Source organism: Capricornis sumatraensis, chromosome 3 (assembly GCF_032405125.1).
Source record: "Capricornis sumatraensis isolate serow.1 chromosome 3, serow.2, whole genome shotgun sequence".
Taxonomy (NCBI): domain Eukaryota; kingdom Metazoa; phylum Chordata; class Mammalia; order Artiodactyla; family Bovidae; genus Capricornis; species Capricornis sumatraensis.
In genome coordinates, this window is record NC_091071.1 from 70,302,203 (window position 1) to 70,320,029 (window position 17,827).

Sequence of the window (17,827 nt, forward strand, 5' to 3'; positions counted from 1 at the left end):
ATGTTTAGGGACAGATTAAGTCTGCCCACGGGTGAGCACATTAAGGACGTTGCTGGGGTGGTAGAGTAACCTCATCTGTCTGTAAGATGTGTTGGACATATCGGAAACTTGCTCTCATGCCAAACTGTCCAAATTGTTTCTGGACACGCTCTTGTCTTTGTCTGAGGTACCAGACACAAAAACATTGCCTTGAAGTGTGGATCTCACATAGGGGTGGAGGTGGCCGGAGAACCCAAGTCAGACATGCATTCTAACATCATTTCTGCTCAAGTTTACTACATGCTGGTTCCTGGCAACTGATATCTTTAAGATACCAACCGTAGGTGGCTACCTGCCAATAACTAAGCTTCTAAAGAAAACACATAATTAAGCATCTTGCCAAACTCAGGGCTTATTTTTGAGCTAGGAAAGCATATCCACTACAGAATAATTACATAGTGTTAACAGCATCTCCCTTCATTTATATTGTTAGCACTGTTGACTTTTGAGAAAGGCAGCTTCCTATCTTAGCAAAAATTAATTATTGTGTTCAAGCTAAACTCAAGATATATAGGAAGCATTTCTTAAGTACAAGTAATGAAAAAGTTAGCTTTAGATGTAACAGAAATTAAAATTCAAGGAGCCTATATTCATTCGTCCATTCATCCATTCATTTTACTTTACGCCTATAATAGCTGAAGATTTTAGATTCTAGATTCAGTGAGTCGTACAGAAATGAATGACAGTTTCAGTGCTGGAGTTTATTGTCTCATGTAGAATATAGTAATAATGGCTAACATTTCTGTGTACTTACTACATGCTAGGTAGTCTTTTAAAACTTTCCTATGGCTCAGTCTCACAATAGCCATATGAGATAGGTACCATTATCTGAAATTTCTTTAACTTGCCCAAGTGACAAGTGTTTAACTTTTCACTGAGCTACTTGGACACAGACCCAGGTGAGAAGAGAAAACAATCTGTCTCCAGAATCTGTAGCCAAATTTGTTTCCTCTACCTTCACAGAGCCCTGAATACATGTGGGCAAGAATCAGACTCAGATGCTGGTGGTGCCAGGCCATGAACTAAGCAGGACTGTGAGTTACTGTCGGTGGAAAACAGCCTCTACTCAGTTCTAAGTGATTGCTGCTAGATACTCCGGCTTTCAGGAGCCACCAGAATTCTGAGTTGTGATATGAAATATTTCTATTTTTATACATTGGAAACAATGAGAATTTCAAAGATATTGTTCAGGTTAAAGAAACTATGTCTGCAGACCATATTCTGTCCAATGACTGTGGGTGTGCGTCTTTTAGCTTACAGAGTAATGCCCACAATGTCACTCAGCTTTTAAGGTCTCCCGTATCCACTTCCCACCTGCCTGATTCCCTATCGTAGTTTTCTCTACATCACAGCACTCCTGCCCACACTCAGTCCTCATCCCACTGGACGTCTCTCCCCAGAACCCACCCCACACACTCCCCGCACATCCTGCCTCTGGGCCAGGGCCCGCTCTCTTCTGCCACCCACACTCATTCCTCACCCCACTGGACGTCTCTCCCCAGAACCCACCCCCACCCCCACACACTCCCCGCACATCCTGCCTCTGGGCCAGGGCCCGCTCTCTTCTGCCACCTAGGCTACTCTCCTCCTGGCTCTAGTCTGCTTCAAAGCACTGCACCATGAGATGCCTCATGGGTGAGACCTTGACGGATGGTTAAACACCAACAGGTAAGGAAAGAACTGGCAAGGGAATTCTGCTCAGAAGGAACAGCATGAAAAACTACACAGAAATAGGAAAACAAAAGATTTTGAAAACCATCAAACAATTCCAAATCTTTTAAAAGGTTTTTGGCCCCGAGAATCTGGTCCTATAAACAGAACTCTGATTACTGACATCCTGGACATCCACAGTCCTTCTAAAAGAGTTCTTTGCATAAGGATCACTGATGATTTAAGGTTTGCTGAAACAGTTCAGATAAATATTTATGTACAGCCATAAGCAAATCCACAAGGAAAAATATAATTCAAAACAGACTTTTTGTTGAAGATCCTTTCAGCTGCTGATAAGGTTTCTGGCTTCAAAAAGGTTTTCAAAATACATGTGATCAATTACTATTTTAAACATCTAGAAACTCTAAGAAGGCTCTAACAATCAAGGAAACTCTGAAAGTTATCATTTGAGGGTGTTGCCAACGAAACCTAGCTATACTGACAAGGGTGAGTCTTGGGCCCAGAATCAACCTCCGATTTATTCCTGAGGTAAGAGCCAGGAACGCAGAAAAGAAAATTTGGCTCTCGGTTTAAAGCTGAGAGTGAGCATTGTTTTAAAGTACTGGAATCCTCAGTGCTTATTTTAGACATAGCTCTAGAGCTGAACCAGAGGTCTTAACTCTTCATATAACAGTAGCTTTGCAGGAACCTTTTACATACTACTATTACTACTATTATTGCTACCACTTCTATCACCACCATCAACAACAGCTTGCCATCATCTTTTATCAGGCATTTATTATGTCTAGAACTGTACAGATTACATCTCATCTTGTATAGATGATACCTTATTTTTAATTTTTTTATTAATTGATATTGGAGTATTGTTGCTTTACAATGTTGTGTTAGTTTCTGCTGTACAGCAAAGTGAGTTAGTTATACGTACACAGATATCCACTTTTTCTTAGAGTCCCTTCCCATCTAGGGCACCAAAGAGCATTGAGTAGAGTTCCCTGTGATATGTAGTAGGTTCTCATCAGTTACATATTATCTATTTTATATACAGTAGTGTATGTATGTCAATCCCAATTTATCCCACTCTCTTCCCCCTTGCTAATGATGTTTGTTTTCTACATCTGTGACTCTGTTTATGCTTTGCAAATAAGGTCATCTATACATACCATTTTTCCAGATTCCATATAGAAGTGATATTATACAATTATTTGTCTTTCTCTTTTTGACTTACTTCTGTATGACAATCTCTGGGTCCAGCCATGTCTCATTTCATTCCTTTTTGGCTGAGTAATATTCCGTTGTATATATGTACTACATTTTCTTCATCCATTTCTGTGTTGATGGACATTTAGGTTGCTTCCATGGCCTGGCTATTATAAATAGTGCTGCAGTGAATGTCAGGCTGAATGCATCCCTTTGAATTATGGTTTTCTCCAGATATATGCCCAGGAGTAGAGCTGCTGGATCATATGGTAGCTCTTTTTAGTTTTTAAAGGAACCTCTCTACTGTTCTCCATAGTGGCTGTACCAATTTATATGTCCACCAACAGTTTAGGCGGTTTCCTTTTTGCCACATCCTCTCCAGAACTTACGGCTTGTAGATTTTTTTGATTATGGCCATTCTGACTGGTACGAGGTCATATCTTACAGTTTTGATTTTAATTTCTCTAATAATTAGTGATGTTGAGCATCTTTTTCTGTGTTTTTGGCCATTTGTATATCTTCTTTGGAGAAATGTCTATTGAGATCTTTGGCCCATTTTTTGATTGGATTGTTTATTTTTTTGATATTGAGCTGCATGAGCCGTTTGTATATTTTGGAGATTAATCCCTTGTCAGTTGCTTTGTTTGCAAATATTTTCTCCCATTCCGAGGGTTGTCTTTTTGTTTTATTATGGTTTTTTTAGCTGTACAAAAGCTTTTAAGTTTAATTAGGTCCCATTTGTTTATTTTTGTTTTTATTTTTGTTACTCTAGGCAGTAGATTGAAGAATATCTTGCTGCAATTTATGTCCATGAGTGTTCTGTTTAGATTTTCCTATAAGAGTTTTGTCATAGTATCCAGCCTTACATTTAGGACTTTACTCCATTTTGAGTTTATTTTTGTGTATGATGTTAGGGAGTATTCTGATTTCACTCTTTTACATGTACCTGTTCAGTTTTCCCAGCATCACTTCTTGAAAAGATTGTGTTTTCTTTTGTTTTGTCCCCTCTGTTGTGCACTGGGTGGGCATAGCTATGTGGGTTTATCTCTAGGCTTTCTATCCTGTTCTATTGATCCATATTTCTGTTTTTGTGCCAGTACCATACTGTCTCAATTACTGTAGCTTTGTAGTGATCAAGATTGCTTTGATTATTTGGAGTCTTTTGTTCTTCCATACAAGTTGTAAAAATTTTTGTTTATTTCTATGAAAAATGCCACTGGTAATTTGATACATATTACACTGAACGGTAGATCGTTTTAGATGGTATAGTCATTTTGACAATGTTGATTCTTTCTGTCCAAGAACATGGTAAGTCTCTCCATCTGCTTGTTTTATCTTTGATTTCTGTCATCAGTATCATAGTTTTCTGAGTACAGGTCCTTTGCCTCTTTAGGTAGGTTTATTCCAAGGTATTTTATTCTTTTTATTGTGATGTTAAATGGGATTGTTTCCTTAACCTCTCTTTCTGATCTTTCATTGTTAGTGTATAGAAATACAAAAGATTTCTGTGTATCAATTTTGTATCCTGCATTTTTTACCAAATATATAGAGGAGCTCTAGTGGTTTTCTGGTAGCATCATTATATGTATAGTATCATGTCCTCTGCAAACAGTAACAGTTTTACTTCTTTTCCAATTTGGATTCTTTTATTTCTTTTTCTACTCTAATAGCTGTGACTAAGATTTCTAAAACTATGTTCAGTCTAACATGTCTAAAACTATGTTGAATAGAAGTGGCAAGAGTGGACATCCTTGTCTAGTTCCTATCTTAGAGAAAATGCTTTCAGCTTTTCACCATTGAGTATGATGTTAGCTATAGGTTTGCCATATATGGTCTCTATTATGTTGAGGTAGTCAGTCAGTCAGTTCAGTTGCTCAGCCATGTCTGATTCTTTGTGACCCCATGAACCACAACACGCCAGGCCTTCCTGTCCATCACCAACTCCCAGAGTTCACCCAAACTCATGTCCATTGAGTCGGTGATGCCATCCAGCCATTTCATCTTCTGTCGTCCCCTTCTCCTCCTCCCTCAATCTTTCCCAGCATCAGGGTCTTTTCAAATGAGTCAGCTCTCTGCATCAGGTGGCCAAAGTACTGGAGTTTCAGCTTCAGCATCAGTCCTTCCAGTGAACACCCAGGACTGGTTTCCCTCTAAGCCCAGTTTCTGGAGAGGCTTTTTTTTTGGTTGTTGTTCATAAATGGGTGTTGGATTTTGTCAAAAGCTTTTTCTGCATCTGTTGAGATAATTACGTGGTTTTTACTTTTCAATTTGTTAATATGGTATAGGGGAAGGGGATGACAGAAGATGAGATAGCTGGATGGTATCACCAGCTCAATGGACATGAGTTTGAGTAAAGTACGGGAGTTGGTGATGGACAGGGAGGCCTGGTGTGCTGCAGTCCATGGGGTCACAGAGGGTCGGACACAACTGAGCAACTGAACTGAACTGAATGTGGTTTATCATATTGATTGACTGTGTATGTTGAAGAATCCTTGCATCCCTGGGATAAATCCCACTTGATCAGAGTGCATGAAAAGTATTATAGGTCTGTCCTACTACAGAACAGACCTATCTACCTGATTTGTTAGTGGGGCATGTGTGTGTATGCTCAGTTGTGTCCAGTTCTTTGTGACCCCATGGATTGCAGCCCGCCAGGCTCCTCTGTCCTTGGAGTTTTCCTGGTAAGAATACTGAAGTGGGTTGCCATTTCCTACTCCAGGGGATCTTTCCATCCCAGGGATCAAACCTGTATCCCCTGCACTGGCACACAGATTCTTTACCGCTGATCCACCAGGGAAGCCCTCCCTGTCAAACCGTGTTTGACTTAATGAACAAATTTGACTTATGAATGTGCTCTCAGAATGGAACTCGTTTGTATGCAAGGGACCTACTGTAGTTAAACTAAGATTCAATCCCAGGTCTGTCACTTGATTTTCTGCTGGAAGAAGGTAACACATAGCATCATAAGCATGTCATAAAAGAAGGCCACCACCCCTAGCTCCTCTCACACCTGCTGATATTTGCCCCCTGGTGTCATGGAGAGGTGGGGGTGTCTCTTAATATGTTAGTGCACTAATTTGGCCACAGGGGCATGAAATGTGCGCTAGCCCCTGGCGTGAGTGAAATGAAAGTGGAAGGAAAATGCATGGGCATTGAAGAGTGGGAGAGGAAAGGTGGGAAAGGAGACCTCCTCTGGATACTGACATGGAAAGAAAAGTTTTGTTTTGTTGAGTCTTCTTAGCACTGCCACATATTTCTACAATGACCCCCCACACAGTCTGTCAAGATATGTGGCAATCTGTACTTCACAGCCCACAGAAAAATCTGGCCCACAGTCAGCCCTGATGGGAAGGCTGTTGCCCTGGCTCATCAATTCTGAGGTCAGCCCAATTGGCCTCAAGCCCCGGGCTGTAAGGATGACAAACGGGAGAAACATGGGTCCATTTTCCCCTCTTGCAAAGTGCCAGCTCCCCTCGAGCTGTCTGAGTCATGAAGTTTCAGTCTCTCTTGAACCTGAAGTGGCCCACAGCGAAGCAGCTTCTCTGGGGGTGTGTTACAAGCTGCTGGGTAAAAACATCTGCACCAGCATGATCAATCTGCTGCCTCCCTCATAGGGGCTTCTTTTTACACAACAACAGGCTAGCTGTGCTAAAGAATGTCAAATAAAAGCCTTGTGAGAGCTTTGCCATACGCAGGCCAAATTAAATTAAGGGGCATAATCCTCGCTATTGTACTTATCAGCATTAAAATGAAGGATTACCATCATGGAACAAAGCCCCATGGCATAAAAGACTACTTCCATTCTGTCATTCACTGTACACAGTTACAGGCTTACACAGGAAGTGGAACGGAGAAGCACCGGGCCAACCACTGACCTGGACTTGCAACATGAGGTTTCTTTCTCCGCAGCCAAGTGAGCCCCGCCCCACCGCGTACCCATGGGAACACCTTTCCCATGAGGCCAGAAGCTTTCTCCCAAGGTTCAGAGCTGAAATTTTCTCCACCAATCGCAGGCTGAGAGTTTGTTGCCCATCAGAATTTACTCTTTAGCTGGTTGTGATTCAAGATTTGTTGCAATGACAGTTATAGAGAATACAGAAAAAAAAAACAAAAACAAAAACCCTGGGCTAGGCATTTGGAGCTGGGAGAGGCAGCAGAATGTACTGGCTAAAAACGTGGGCTCTGGAGTTAGAGCTGTGTTCAAATCTTGACTCTGTCACTTTACTGACTAGGTAACACCAACAGCAAGTCCCTTGTACTCTCTAAATGTCAGAAATTATATAATATGCACCTCTCCCACAGGATTATTATGAGGATAAAAAAGAATCATTCATGCGAAATCCTTAACACAGTGCCTAGGAAGTTGTTAATGAATATCAAATATTAGTTGTTACTATTATTGTTAGAGACAGAAAATCCAGACTCAAACCCTAGACCTGCCATTTATTCTCTGTGACAGTGAGTGAACCCCATGCTAGCCAACTGGGGCAGGAGCAGGTAAATCTGATGCCTCCAACCCAGTAGTGGTTTCCAGTCCAACATCTGGGAGCTGATTGAGTAGCCGTCCCCGTGTTTAGCTGACTCATAGGGAACATCACCCAGAAGACTGGTGTGTGCTTTCTGTGAGATAACTGCGAGGAAGACTCGCCACTGCCATAAATGTTGGATGAATCAGAACAATGTCCTCAATATGTCCTGTCATAATAGTCTCACAGTGTTTCTGGGTCTTCCTTATAAACTCTTCCTTCTGATTTTGCCTTCCCTCCATCATTCCCTGTACCTATCTGTTCCATCACTACCTCTTTAGGATTCTTCTAGAACACTTTATGGGTTGCTTCTCTAACCCCTTTATTCTTTGCTTACTTTCTTCTGCAGAAGCTGAAAATGCTCACCTTTCCAGCTTCCCTTGCTGGACTCCTCTTCCCTGCAGAGCCACCTCTGCAAATTTCATCTGATAAGATGTGAAAGGAGTGTCCTTGGGACTTCTGGGAAAGGTTTCCCTCATGACCAACAGGGAGAGACTCCTGAGGATAGCCCTTCTCCATCCATCTCTTCCTTCCTTCTTTGGACAATGCCATGTGAACAAGGGATCTTTAGCCTGCTGCTTCAGCTACCTTGTGCTTCTAAGTGCTGATGTGCTGGGATAGCAGGGCAAAGTAATGGAAGGAGTCTGTATCCACATATCTGAGTGACCAGCCCAGCACTGGAACTTCTGTCTTTGGACCTGTTACCCTGAAGGGTCCTTGAACTTGCTGCTGGGAGCGTCACCCCTGGCATGACCCAGCTCTCTTCTCATTATGCCTTGCCTGACCCCCTCAAGACATCCTTCCTTTCAACCCCTGGGTTGTACCACAGGGCACTGAGGTGAATATCAAACACAGAGAGAAAAATGGGCTCCCACCTTCCCTAGGGCACGGATGATGACCTGAAACACTATCTGATGAATTATTCTGAATCCTGTTATTGCCACCACCACTTAAAGATTGAGGAGGGAGAACATTCTTTTCATAAAAATATGAGTTCTGAAGAGTGGTCTTGGAAGTCAGCCTGACAAATTTATTGAGACCCATTGCATGTACTAGAAACAGGAAGAAGGAAAATTTGGCCCTTGCCCTTGAGAAGCTGAACTGCTGGCACATGGTCAACCACAACACCAGACAAAACATGGAGAGCCACAGAGAGTAATATACCAAAGTGGTCCAAGGACCCAGCCTGTCAATGTTACCACTCACAATGTCATCAAGAGTTTGTGTCAGAATACAAATCAGTTCAATTAGTTACCAAGTATCTTGTTTCATTTGGCTGAGACTATATATGGGGGAAGGGGAGCAAGACTCCCTTGAAGAAAGCAGTAGCTTGATATACATTAGGACACAACCTCATTTTCATATGAACCAGCCCTTTGAGTAGTACAGTCATAAATGGTCCATGATGGTTCAAGGAGTGTTAAAGAGAATCAGGGACTCTGTAGAGAAGACAGAGATGATGTTGTATCTTGATGAAATAGGTAAGAGCTGAACTGAAAGGAGAGGGCAAAGGGAACAGAAGTAGATGCACTGGTAGGAACAACATAAAGTCTGACTCCAGGAAGCCAGAGGTGCATATAGGGTCATGCAGGAGCTGAGTCTAGGGGACAAACTGCAGTGAGATAGAGAGAGGCTTGCAAAAGCAGACTGAGGAGTCTGAACCTCTTTTGGTCTGAAACAGGAAGCCACTAAAGTTCTTTGAGAAGTCAGAATGTGCTTTAAGACAATTGATCAGGTGTTAGAAATAAAAGCTGATCTGTAAAGAGGAGAGAGTAGAGAGAGACAGATAATGGTAGGTCTGGGCAAGGGAAGGATGCTAAACACGTGATTGGAGGGGGGGTTAAGTGAGACATGGGGATCAAAAATGAGCACCAGGTTTGAAGACCAGGTCACAGGAGAATGTGTGTCACACTCATGGAAGTGGCGAGGTCTGGTGAGCTGGTGGAGGTCCTTTGGTGGGCTTTTCTGTTGAGGCTCTGGTGTGTAGATCAGGAATCTATGGGCAGCAGGAGGTGGGTGTAGTAGGGTGGAGCTCAGAACAGAGACCTGAGAATCATGCCCTCTCAGCTGAGAGTTGGTACCAGAATACACTAGTGAGAGAGGCTACTGCCCAGGGAGAAGTGAAGAAAGAAGAGAGTCAAGGACTTGGAGAACTGCCTGTATTTCAAGGTGGGTGGAAGAGGGCAGGATGAAGACAGAGGACATCTGGGAGAAAGAAGCTTAAGACCGCTGTGCTGTAGAAACCGAGGACGAGTGCGACTCATGGAAAGCAAGGCCCATGGCACCGTGTTGCACAACCTGATGAATACAAGGCTCTCTTAACTGGGAGTTAAGCTTCCCAAGGACTGTTTGAGGGATATGGTGAGGGCATGGATGATTTCGGGTTTAGAGAGGGAGGGGTTGGTGAAGGAATGAGGCAACCGAGCTGGATGTCAGTCTGAGGAAGTCTGAGGTGTAAAAGTAAGAAGAGAGAGGGACAGGGCCAAGGGAAGACTTTTGTTAGATGGGGAGAGGAATCAGCAAATGGGGAAGAGGCAGCAGAGGGAGAAAGATGTGAAAGCCAGGGCTGGTCTGCCTGATGGCGGCAGGACCTGGAGAGCAGGAACATCACAGAGGTGAGCCCGGGAGAGCTCCCCGGGGTGAGCAAAGGAAGCATGGACAGCTGAACAGAAGGAGCAGTTCTAAGGAGGAGGGAAGGGAAGCGGACATTGCTCACAGCACAGCCCTGATATTCTGAGTAAAGCTGGTCATCAGTGGAGGTTGATGGGAGTCAGGCTGGGGCTGGAGCCATTTCCCAAACTATATTCATTGCCTTGCCCAAGATCAAAGGGCTGGAAAATGCTAGCTTTAGGATCAGAACCCAAGTCTTCTACCTGCCAAGTTCAGTGGTCTTTCTGCTGAAAGAAATTTTGAACTCTGTTCAAAATATGAAAGTATCTCTAATATGAGATACTAGGCCTATAATATTTCATCAAGTACCCTTACATGAGCTATTCTGACTATTAAGTACAATCTGCCCTCCATTTCTATGGGTTTTGTGCAAATCCAAGGTTGGCTGAATTTGTGGTTGTGAAACCCATGGATGTGGAGGGCAAACTGTACCACAACATTCTATATGTAAAGGACTTGAGCAACAGCAAAGTTTGTTATCTGTGGGGGCTCCTGGAACCATTCTCTGTGGTTACTGAGAGACAACCACAGACTACTTTAAAAGCAGCTCAAGCAATTTGAGCAGCTCAAGCAATGGCACCCCACTCCAGTACTCTCGCCTGAAAAATCCATGGATGGAGGGGCCTGGTAGGCTGCAGTCCATGGGGTCGCTAAGAGTCGGACATGACTGAGCGACTTCACTTTCACGCATTGGAGAAGGAAATGGCAACCCACTCCAGTGTTCTTGCCTGGAGAATCCCAGGGACGGGGGAGCCTGGTGGGCTGCCGTCTATGGGGTCGCACAGAGTTGGACACGACTGAAGCGACTTAGCAGCAGCAGCAGCAGCAGAAGCAGCAGCAGCAGCAGCAGCAGCAGTGGCAGAGAAGTAGTGAGGATTTAATTTGTCAAGTTTCAAAATATTAATAAGATGTCTCAAAAATTAAGAATTATTTTTAGAAGTTACAAATTAAGACCACCTCTTTTCCCAAAAAAGATGCAATGAATTTTCTAATGGCCTGCTTATTTCCTCAAAATCCTGGAGTAAACTTTTAATGAAAATGATATACCCTTTTTGCATCAGCTTGAGCCCCCAGTTTTTGTCCTTTCAGGCTAGTCAGTTCTTTGGTGGGGCGGGAGCTGTCTTGTGCACTGTAGATTGGGGAGCAGCATCCCCGGCCTCGATCCACTAGAGGTCCTTTGCACAAACCCCCTGTGAAGAGTTGTGACAACCAAACATGTCCTCAGAAGGAGAGTGGGAGGGGGCAAAACTGCCCCCAGATGAGAACTACTGTTTTAAACTGCTGAGGCCAAATACAGGTTTCACTATGAGGAGAACCCACAAGAAGGTTGTAACCAGATTGCCATGTAGATCAAAGACTTTTGCCCACAGAGTAATGACTTGGAGGAATCTGGCGGGCAACACTTTCTGGCTCCACTCTCTCCAACTCACCAAAATAACACAGTGTAAGAAATACTTTTGTTTCATTGTCTGTTGGAATAAAATCTTACAGATAAGACTCACCAATTTTTCTCAGTGACAGGAGAGGTGCTTGAAGTCTCTGCATGGCCATTGCTGGATTCTGCTTGTGGGCTGCTTTTATGATCGCCAGAGCCCCTCAGAACTAAGAGAAAAAACACAAGTGCTTAGAGACTGAGGATAAATTCAGAGGTAGGCAGGGTTTGATTCCAGTAGCCATCTATTCTCTCTGCAGCACCTTGCTGCCTGTCCTCGCGCTGCTCCCTGACTTTCTGCAACCTTTGTCTAGGACACATCATCAAAACTGACTTGTTCCATGATGACAGGCCTTGCTTTGTCCTCAGTCCCAGCTGACAAACTGGATAAAATAACTCATCTTGTAGGAAAACAAGCCACCTGTCTATGACAATAGATATAAAGAGTAGACAGGTTGGAGGCCCCAAGGTGAGGAAGTCGGCGAGCAGCAGAACACATGAGCTGGAGTGGTGTGGTGCTGGACAGTCTTAGGAGTCCAGCTTCCAGTCCTGGCTGGCTTGGGCAGAGCTGCCTGTGGATGAGGACGGTGGTCAAGAAATACCTTCACAATGTGTGTAAGTAAGTGAAAGTGTTAGTCACTCAGCCATGTCTGACCCTTTGCAACCCTATGGACTGTAGTCTGCCAGGCTCCTCTGTCCATGGGATTCTCCAGGCAAGAATACTGGAGTGGGTATCCATTCCCTTCTCCAGGGGATCTTCCCAACCCAGGGACTAATACAAGTCTCCTGCACTGCAGGCAGATTCTCTACCGTCTGAGACAATCTGGGTAGGATTACTGCAACTAGGGATTCATTTCAGGAGGAACTCAGTTCTGTACTGTGATTTGAGGACAGCTCACTGGTGAGTTTCTCAAGAGTGAGAGTGACAAGCACAATTCCTCCTTTTATGACCAGGGCAGCTGTGACTAACTAAACATTGCCTTCTTCTCTTGAACTTTCATTTGGCTTCAAGTTCCTTTCTAACACAATGTTTCATGTCAGTGGTTCTCAAGATATGGGCCCCACGTTATCACAGCTAATTGAAAACACATCACAGAAAGCATCAACATCGCCTAAAAACTTGGTAGAAAATAAAATTCTTGGGCCTCACCCTGACCTAAATGAATCAGAAAGTCTGCAGGTGGAGGCTGGCAATCTGTGTTTTTAACAAGCCCTTGAGGTAATCAGGATTGATGTTGAGGTCTGGAAAACACTGCTCCAGATCAACAATTCTTAATCTTGACTGTACGTTAGAATCACCCAGGAAGATTTTAAATATGCCTGAAACCAACTGCCAGCGATTCTGATACTGGTCTGGTGTGGGGTTGGCATCATTTTAAAAAAGCTCCCTAGATAATTTTAAGGTGTGGTCAGGGTTGAGAACCATAGTTACACATTGTTAACTAATCCCACCAATCCATTAGGGTCGGAAGGAGACTCTGTACCTATTTATTCTCCTTATTTTAGATCATCTAGAAAGAGCCAACCCAAAATACAAGCAATGAAGATAATCGACACATTTTTCAATTGTGACATAGTGTGGAAGGTGCATAAAATATTGAAGGTTTCTGTTATCATGATGGTAAATATAACATGATAAAAATGGAGTGCATTGAAAGAAATATGGAAATCAATTGTTTTTGTCTATTCTGTGAAGAGTATGCCCTGATTTTATATTATTCATTTGGTTCCTTAGGCATATTTATCTCTTGTGTAGCAGAAATGTGATTTTTTCACTATCAGTGGTAGATAAGACCATCTGTTATTATTACTATTGCTATAAACACCAAAAGGATAAAAAGAAAATTTTATATGGAATATTATTACATTTTTATTATTATATACATACACTCACATGCAAACACACATTATGACCAAACCGTGAAACAACAATATTAAAAGAAGTGGGAAGCAGAAATCAAAGAAAAATAGCCGCAGCCTTTTAGAATTTCACGAACCGATCCCCTCTCCTCTCTTCCCTGCCTTCTCTTGATTGATGAACTCCTCTGGTTAGAGGACCAGGCAGGCTTCCCCCTCCTAGAGATTTTAAAACATTGTTTGACCCAAGCTCACCGTGAGAAGCAATATAAAAGTGAGAAATGATATGAAGGGAAAAAAAAAGAAGCCCACTTCAGGGACAAAAATATCTATTTCCTTACTAAGAAGGAAAATCAACAGAAATCATTTTTAATCTTGTCCTCTGGCCCAATTCAGCAGCACCAAGGGCTACCACTCCCTGACCAAAGCCCAGATGGTCTTGTCCACACAGGAGGCGGAGATTGTTGCTGTCTGCATCTATTTTAAGATCCTCAGTATGAAGATGAGAAATAGCAGTTTAATAGCAATCCAGAGGGGAAGAAGCACAAGCAAAGGGAGGAAGACCATTAACCCCATTTGGTTTGGGCTCTCCTTATGAAGGTGCTGGGTCCATCCCCAGAGAGAGAGGAGGCAGTGGCAACTCTGACACTTGGCCGACGCTCCCGGTCATTCTGCCCAGGCTTCCAATAAAAACCCACAGAGTTTCTGATCGTGTAAGTAAAGGGAAAACTCATTCCTGCTTCTTCTTCACTTGCACTTCAGTCATCAAAATATTGATTTCTGAGTCATTTGAAGTGTAAAAGCCAAATAGAAAGGTACAGAATATTCTTATTAAAGATTAGACGAAGTCTGCTCCTCTGTCCCCCAGCTTTGTCAGAAGAGCAGTGACAAGGATTTGAGTCGAAGAGATAAACTTAAATCAGAAATGTTGTACACCTGACACAAATATAATGTTGTAGGCCAATTATACCTCAACTTTTAAAGTTTTTTAAATGAATAAAAAAGGTTATAGAACCACTGAATTCAAAGAGAAATCCTAAATTGTCAAATACTTTTAAAAATATTTATTTGGCTGCACAGGGCCCTAGTTCCCTGACCAGGGGTTGAACCTGGGCCCCCTGCTTTGGGAGCCCAGAGTCTTAGCCACTGGACCACCAGGGAAGTCCCTGTCAAATACTTTTAAGTATGTCCAGTGACAGTTGGGATAATTTGGCATCTCTCTGGCAAATTACTTGTTAAACAAGGAGACTGGAGAAATGGAGACACAGAGAAAAAGAATAGCGTGAAATAGGGTGACTGACTCTAAGTGAACAGATCGGGCTAAAGGAATTAAACCAGTGACATGGCTGCGAAAAATAAATGATGCACTTCAATAGCAGAAACGTTCACAAAATATCAGACTTGAGGTATGTGCAGGTGTGACATGGCTCCTCCAGACATGGGTCTCCTTTCTCCAGGGAAGCATCCTGAAGTATCCTGGTTAAATGAAATAAAGAGATACTGGGAGGGACTTCTCTGGCGGAGTCAAAGCCTTCCAGAGTCAGACTGAACTCTAGAGCTATTCATATTTCCCAGAAGAACTGAGGCAATTCTTCACATTTTGAAATAAAATGAAAGAGCATTTGATCATCAGGAGGAAAAAAGAAAAAGAAAACAACATAGCAGGTGTTGCAAATTAAAAATGCCTTTGGGGTCACTCAGGTAACAAATGAGGTTTGTGGAGAACCAGAGGATGCATATTCAATTTGAAAACATTTGGGTTCAATGTTTTCTGTTTGAGAAAAAAAAAAAAAAAAGTTGGTCGGGCCAAACAAACCATACCACGTGTTGATTACAACAGGAAGACCTCCTATTTCTGACATCTGCTAGGGAGAACAGATCTAGACTGTAGGTCTGTAACATCTAGACAGCCTTCTTTTGAAATTGAAGTGTCTCCCTGTCTCACCTCCTAGCCTCCTCAAGTTCGAGAAACACTGCTGCTCCTGGGGCTCCCCCTCTTCTCTTTTTTTCCCTCTCCCTAACCTCCTTGCCCTGAGGTGAGGCTTCAGTTGTGCATTTTCTTGAAACCTAGGCTGGGCTGCAGATTCCAAAGAAGCTGGAAGCACTCAGACCTCACTGCTGGGCCTGGAGTTACACTGTACCTCCAAGCTCTATGGTGAGATTCAGGGCAACTCAGCCTCACATTTCATACATGTGAGCATCAGCATTAAAGGTCGTATTTTTAAAATCATAGCTGATTCTTCAAGCAGAAGTTCAGGAACCTTCAAACTGAAATAAATGGAGGATTCTAATATCTTTTAAATGTTTGAAAACCATTGATCTAGTCCAATTCTCTCATTATACAATGATGATAATTAATGGAAAGCTTAGACCAGATACTCAAGTTTTAACTTTTTGTCTACAGTGTTCCTTCCCCCTATGAATGTGCTCAATGTATCAGTGTCAGGATCATAGAAAGATAGTCCCGAGAAGCTAAACTTTCAAAAGGTCTTAAGGTAAATAGGATAGAAACATGTCAGTGTCTGCTCCAAGAGGATGGGCTGAAGGGAGGCAGTTGGCAAGGAGAGCTGCCACTAGCCCATTTTCCCCAGTGTAACTGGGCACCTGGGCAGCTGCAGAGGGGTTGAGCCCCAGAGATAAGGGGCTCCCCTGCAAGGCTGCCCCTGAACTTAATCAGCTGTCACCTGTAGAAAAAAAGCAAAAGAGTGGCCAGACAGAGGGATCACACCAGGTGATCATTTCCAGCTCTGGAATCTTCTCTGGAGTGTCCATAAATAAAGGAGACACCCATCCCAAACTTCTAATGACCTCACCTTTGTGGTCACCAGGCCCACTGGAGGACTGACCCTGCGCAGTTCCGCTGGGACCCCCTGTGATGGTGGGCTGTGGATCACTGCTTTGGTCTGACGGGCACCCTGTGGAATGAAACAAAACAGCATCTTCTCAAGGTTATGCCCTCCACCTGGATGAATTACCAAAGTGGGGAATACAGCATGGCGAGGGAAATCCACATCTTTCTTATGGTTTGAGGCTCTGAGGTGATGGATTTGGAGCTTATTTTGAAGAGTTAACAGTGTGGCTGTGAAAGGGCACAAGTATAGGGAACAGGACACTTAGTAACTCTCCTGGCCGGACTCTCTACCGGCTTGGTGACACGGGGGGGGTTGGGTAACCTGTCTCATTGATTGCACTGGTCAAATAGGGAGCTGGGTGACCGAGGTCATGAGTGCAGCAGGTGGGGGTTCCAGGAGTGACAAATGGACAGCATTCCCATTACCTTTCAGCGGCACCACCTGAGGAGAAAAAGAGGGATGAGGCCTCCTCTGTCTCTCCGCATGTCTACCCTGGGGCAGGCCTCTCTCTATTCCTTTTGTCTTGCAGTCCTGTTCACTGAGCTTTGTGGGTCCATGGTCAATTATGCCGTCATGGAAAAGGCAGACTACACACTATCTTTAGTGGAGGAACATCACCAGTGCAGTTTTTCATAGTCCAGTTAGCTTACTTCAGTAACTACAGTTAACTTACTGCCAGGAGATCCAACAATCCATCCTAAAGGAGATCAGCCCTAAAAGAGATCAGTCCTGGGTGTTCATTGGAAGGACCGATGTTGAAGCTGAAACTCCAATACTTTGGCCACCTGATGCAAAGAGCTGGCTCATTTGAAAAGACCCTGATGCTGGGAAAGATTGAGGGCAGGAGGAGAAGGGGGCGACAGAGGATGAGATGGTTGGATGGCATCACTGACTCAATGGACATGGGTTTGGGTAAACTCTGGGAGGTGGTGATGGACAGGGAGGCCTGGCGTGCTGCAGTTCATGGGGTCACAAAGAGTTGGACATGACTGAGCGACTGAACTGAACTGAACTCACTTACTTCACAGTGATAGACATCTAAAGACTTCTCTACCAAGACCACTAATGGCTTGGGGGAGAAAGTGCTGCAGGGATGTTGCTGGCTGTCCCAGGTCTTCTTCCATGCTCCACGACCCACAAGGTCACAATTGGTTGAAAATGTCCCTACATCTCAGACCACCTCAGGTATCTGGAGAAGCCAGGTTCTTTCCAACTACACTCCTTGGCTTTAGAAGCAACTGTCCTGCTAGTGAGCCCCTCCTCTCCACAGCAGGCTCCTCCCTGAGGTTTCAACCCTAACTCTGTCCTGTCTCCTTCGTCCCTGGCCTGTGATCCAGAGGCTGTTTGCTCACGTCTGGCACTGCTTCCTGACTCAGGCTGTTTCTAATTCTGCCAAAAATGCTTCTAGACATACCACACTAGAATATTTGGGGCCTTTCTCCTTTTCTGTTTTCTCAGATGTGTTTCTCTCTATCCTGTCTCTCTCCCTCCTCCTGGATGGCTCTCTTCCCTCAAGCATGGCCCTCCTGGTGGTACCATGTCTCTCCATTCCTTGCAGGCAGCCCCATAGGAATTCTGTGATA

The 17,827-nt window shown here is 43.7% G+C and overlaps 1 protein-coding gene across 1 annotated transcript in view; it reads right to left on the minus strand.

The window, feature by feature from the left end:
• MYO3B (myosin IIIB) overlaps positions 1-17,827 on the minus strand; it is a 421,280-nt gene that overhangs the window by 106,465 nt on the left and 296,988 nt on the right. The window contains 2 exon segments of the mRNA XM_068968451.1: positions 11,606-11,705; positions 16,206-16,307. Coding sequence (XP_068824552.1) covers positions 11,606-11,705; positions 16,206-16,307 — 202 coding nt within the window.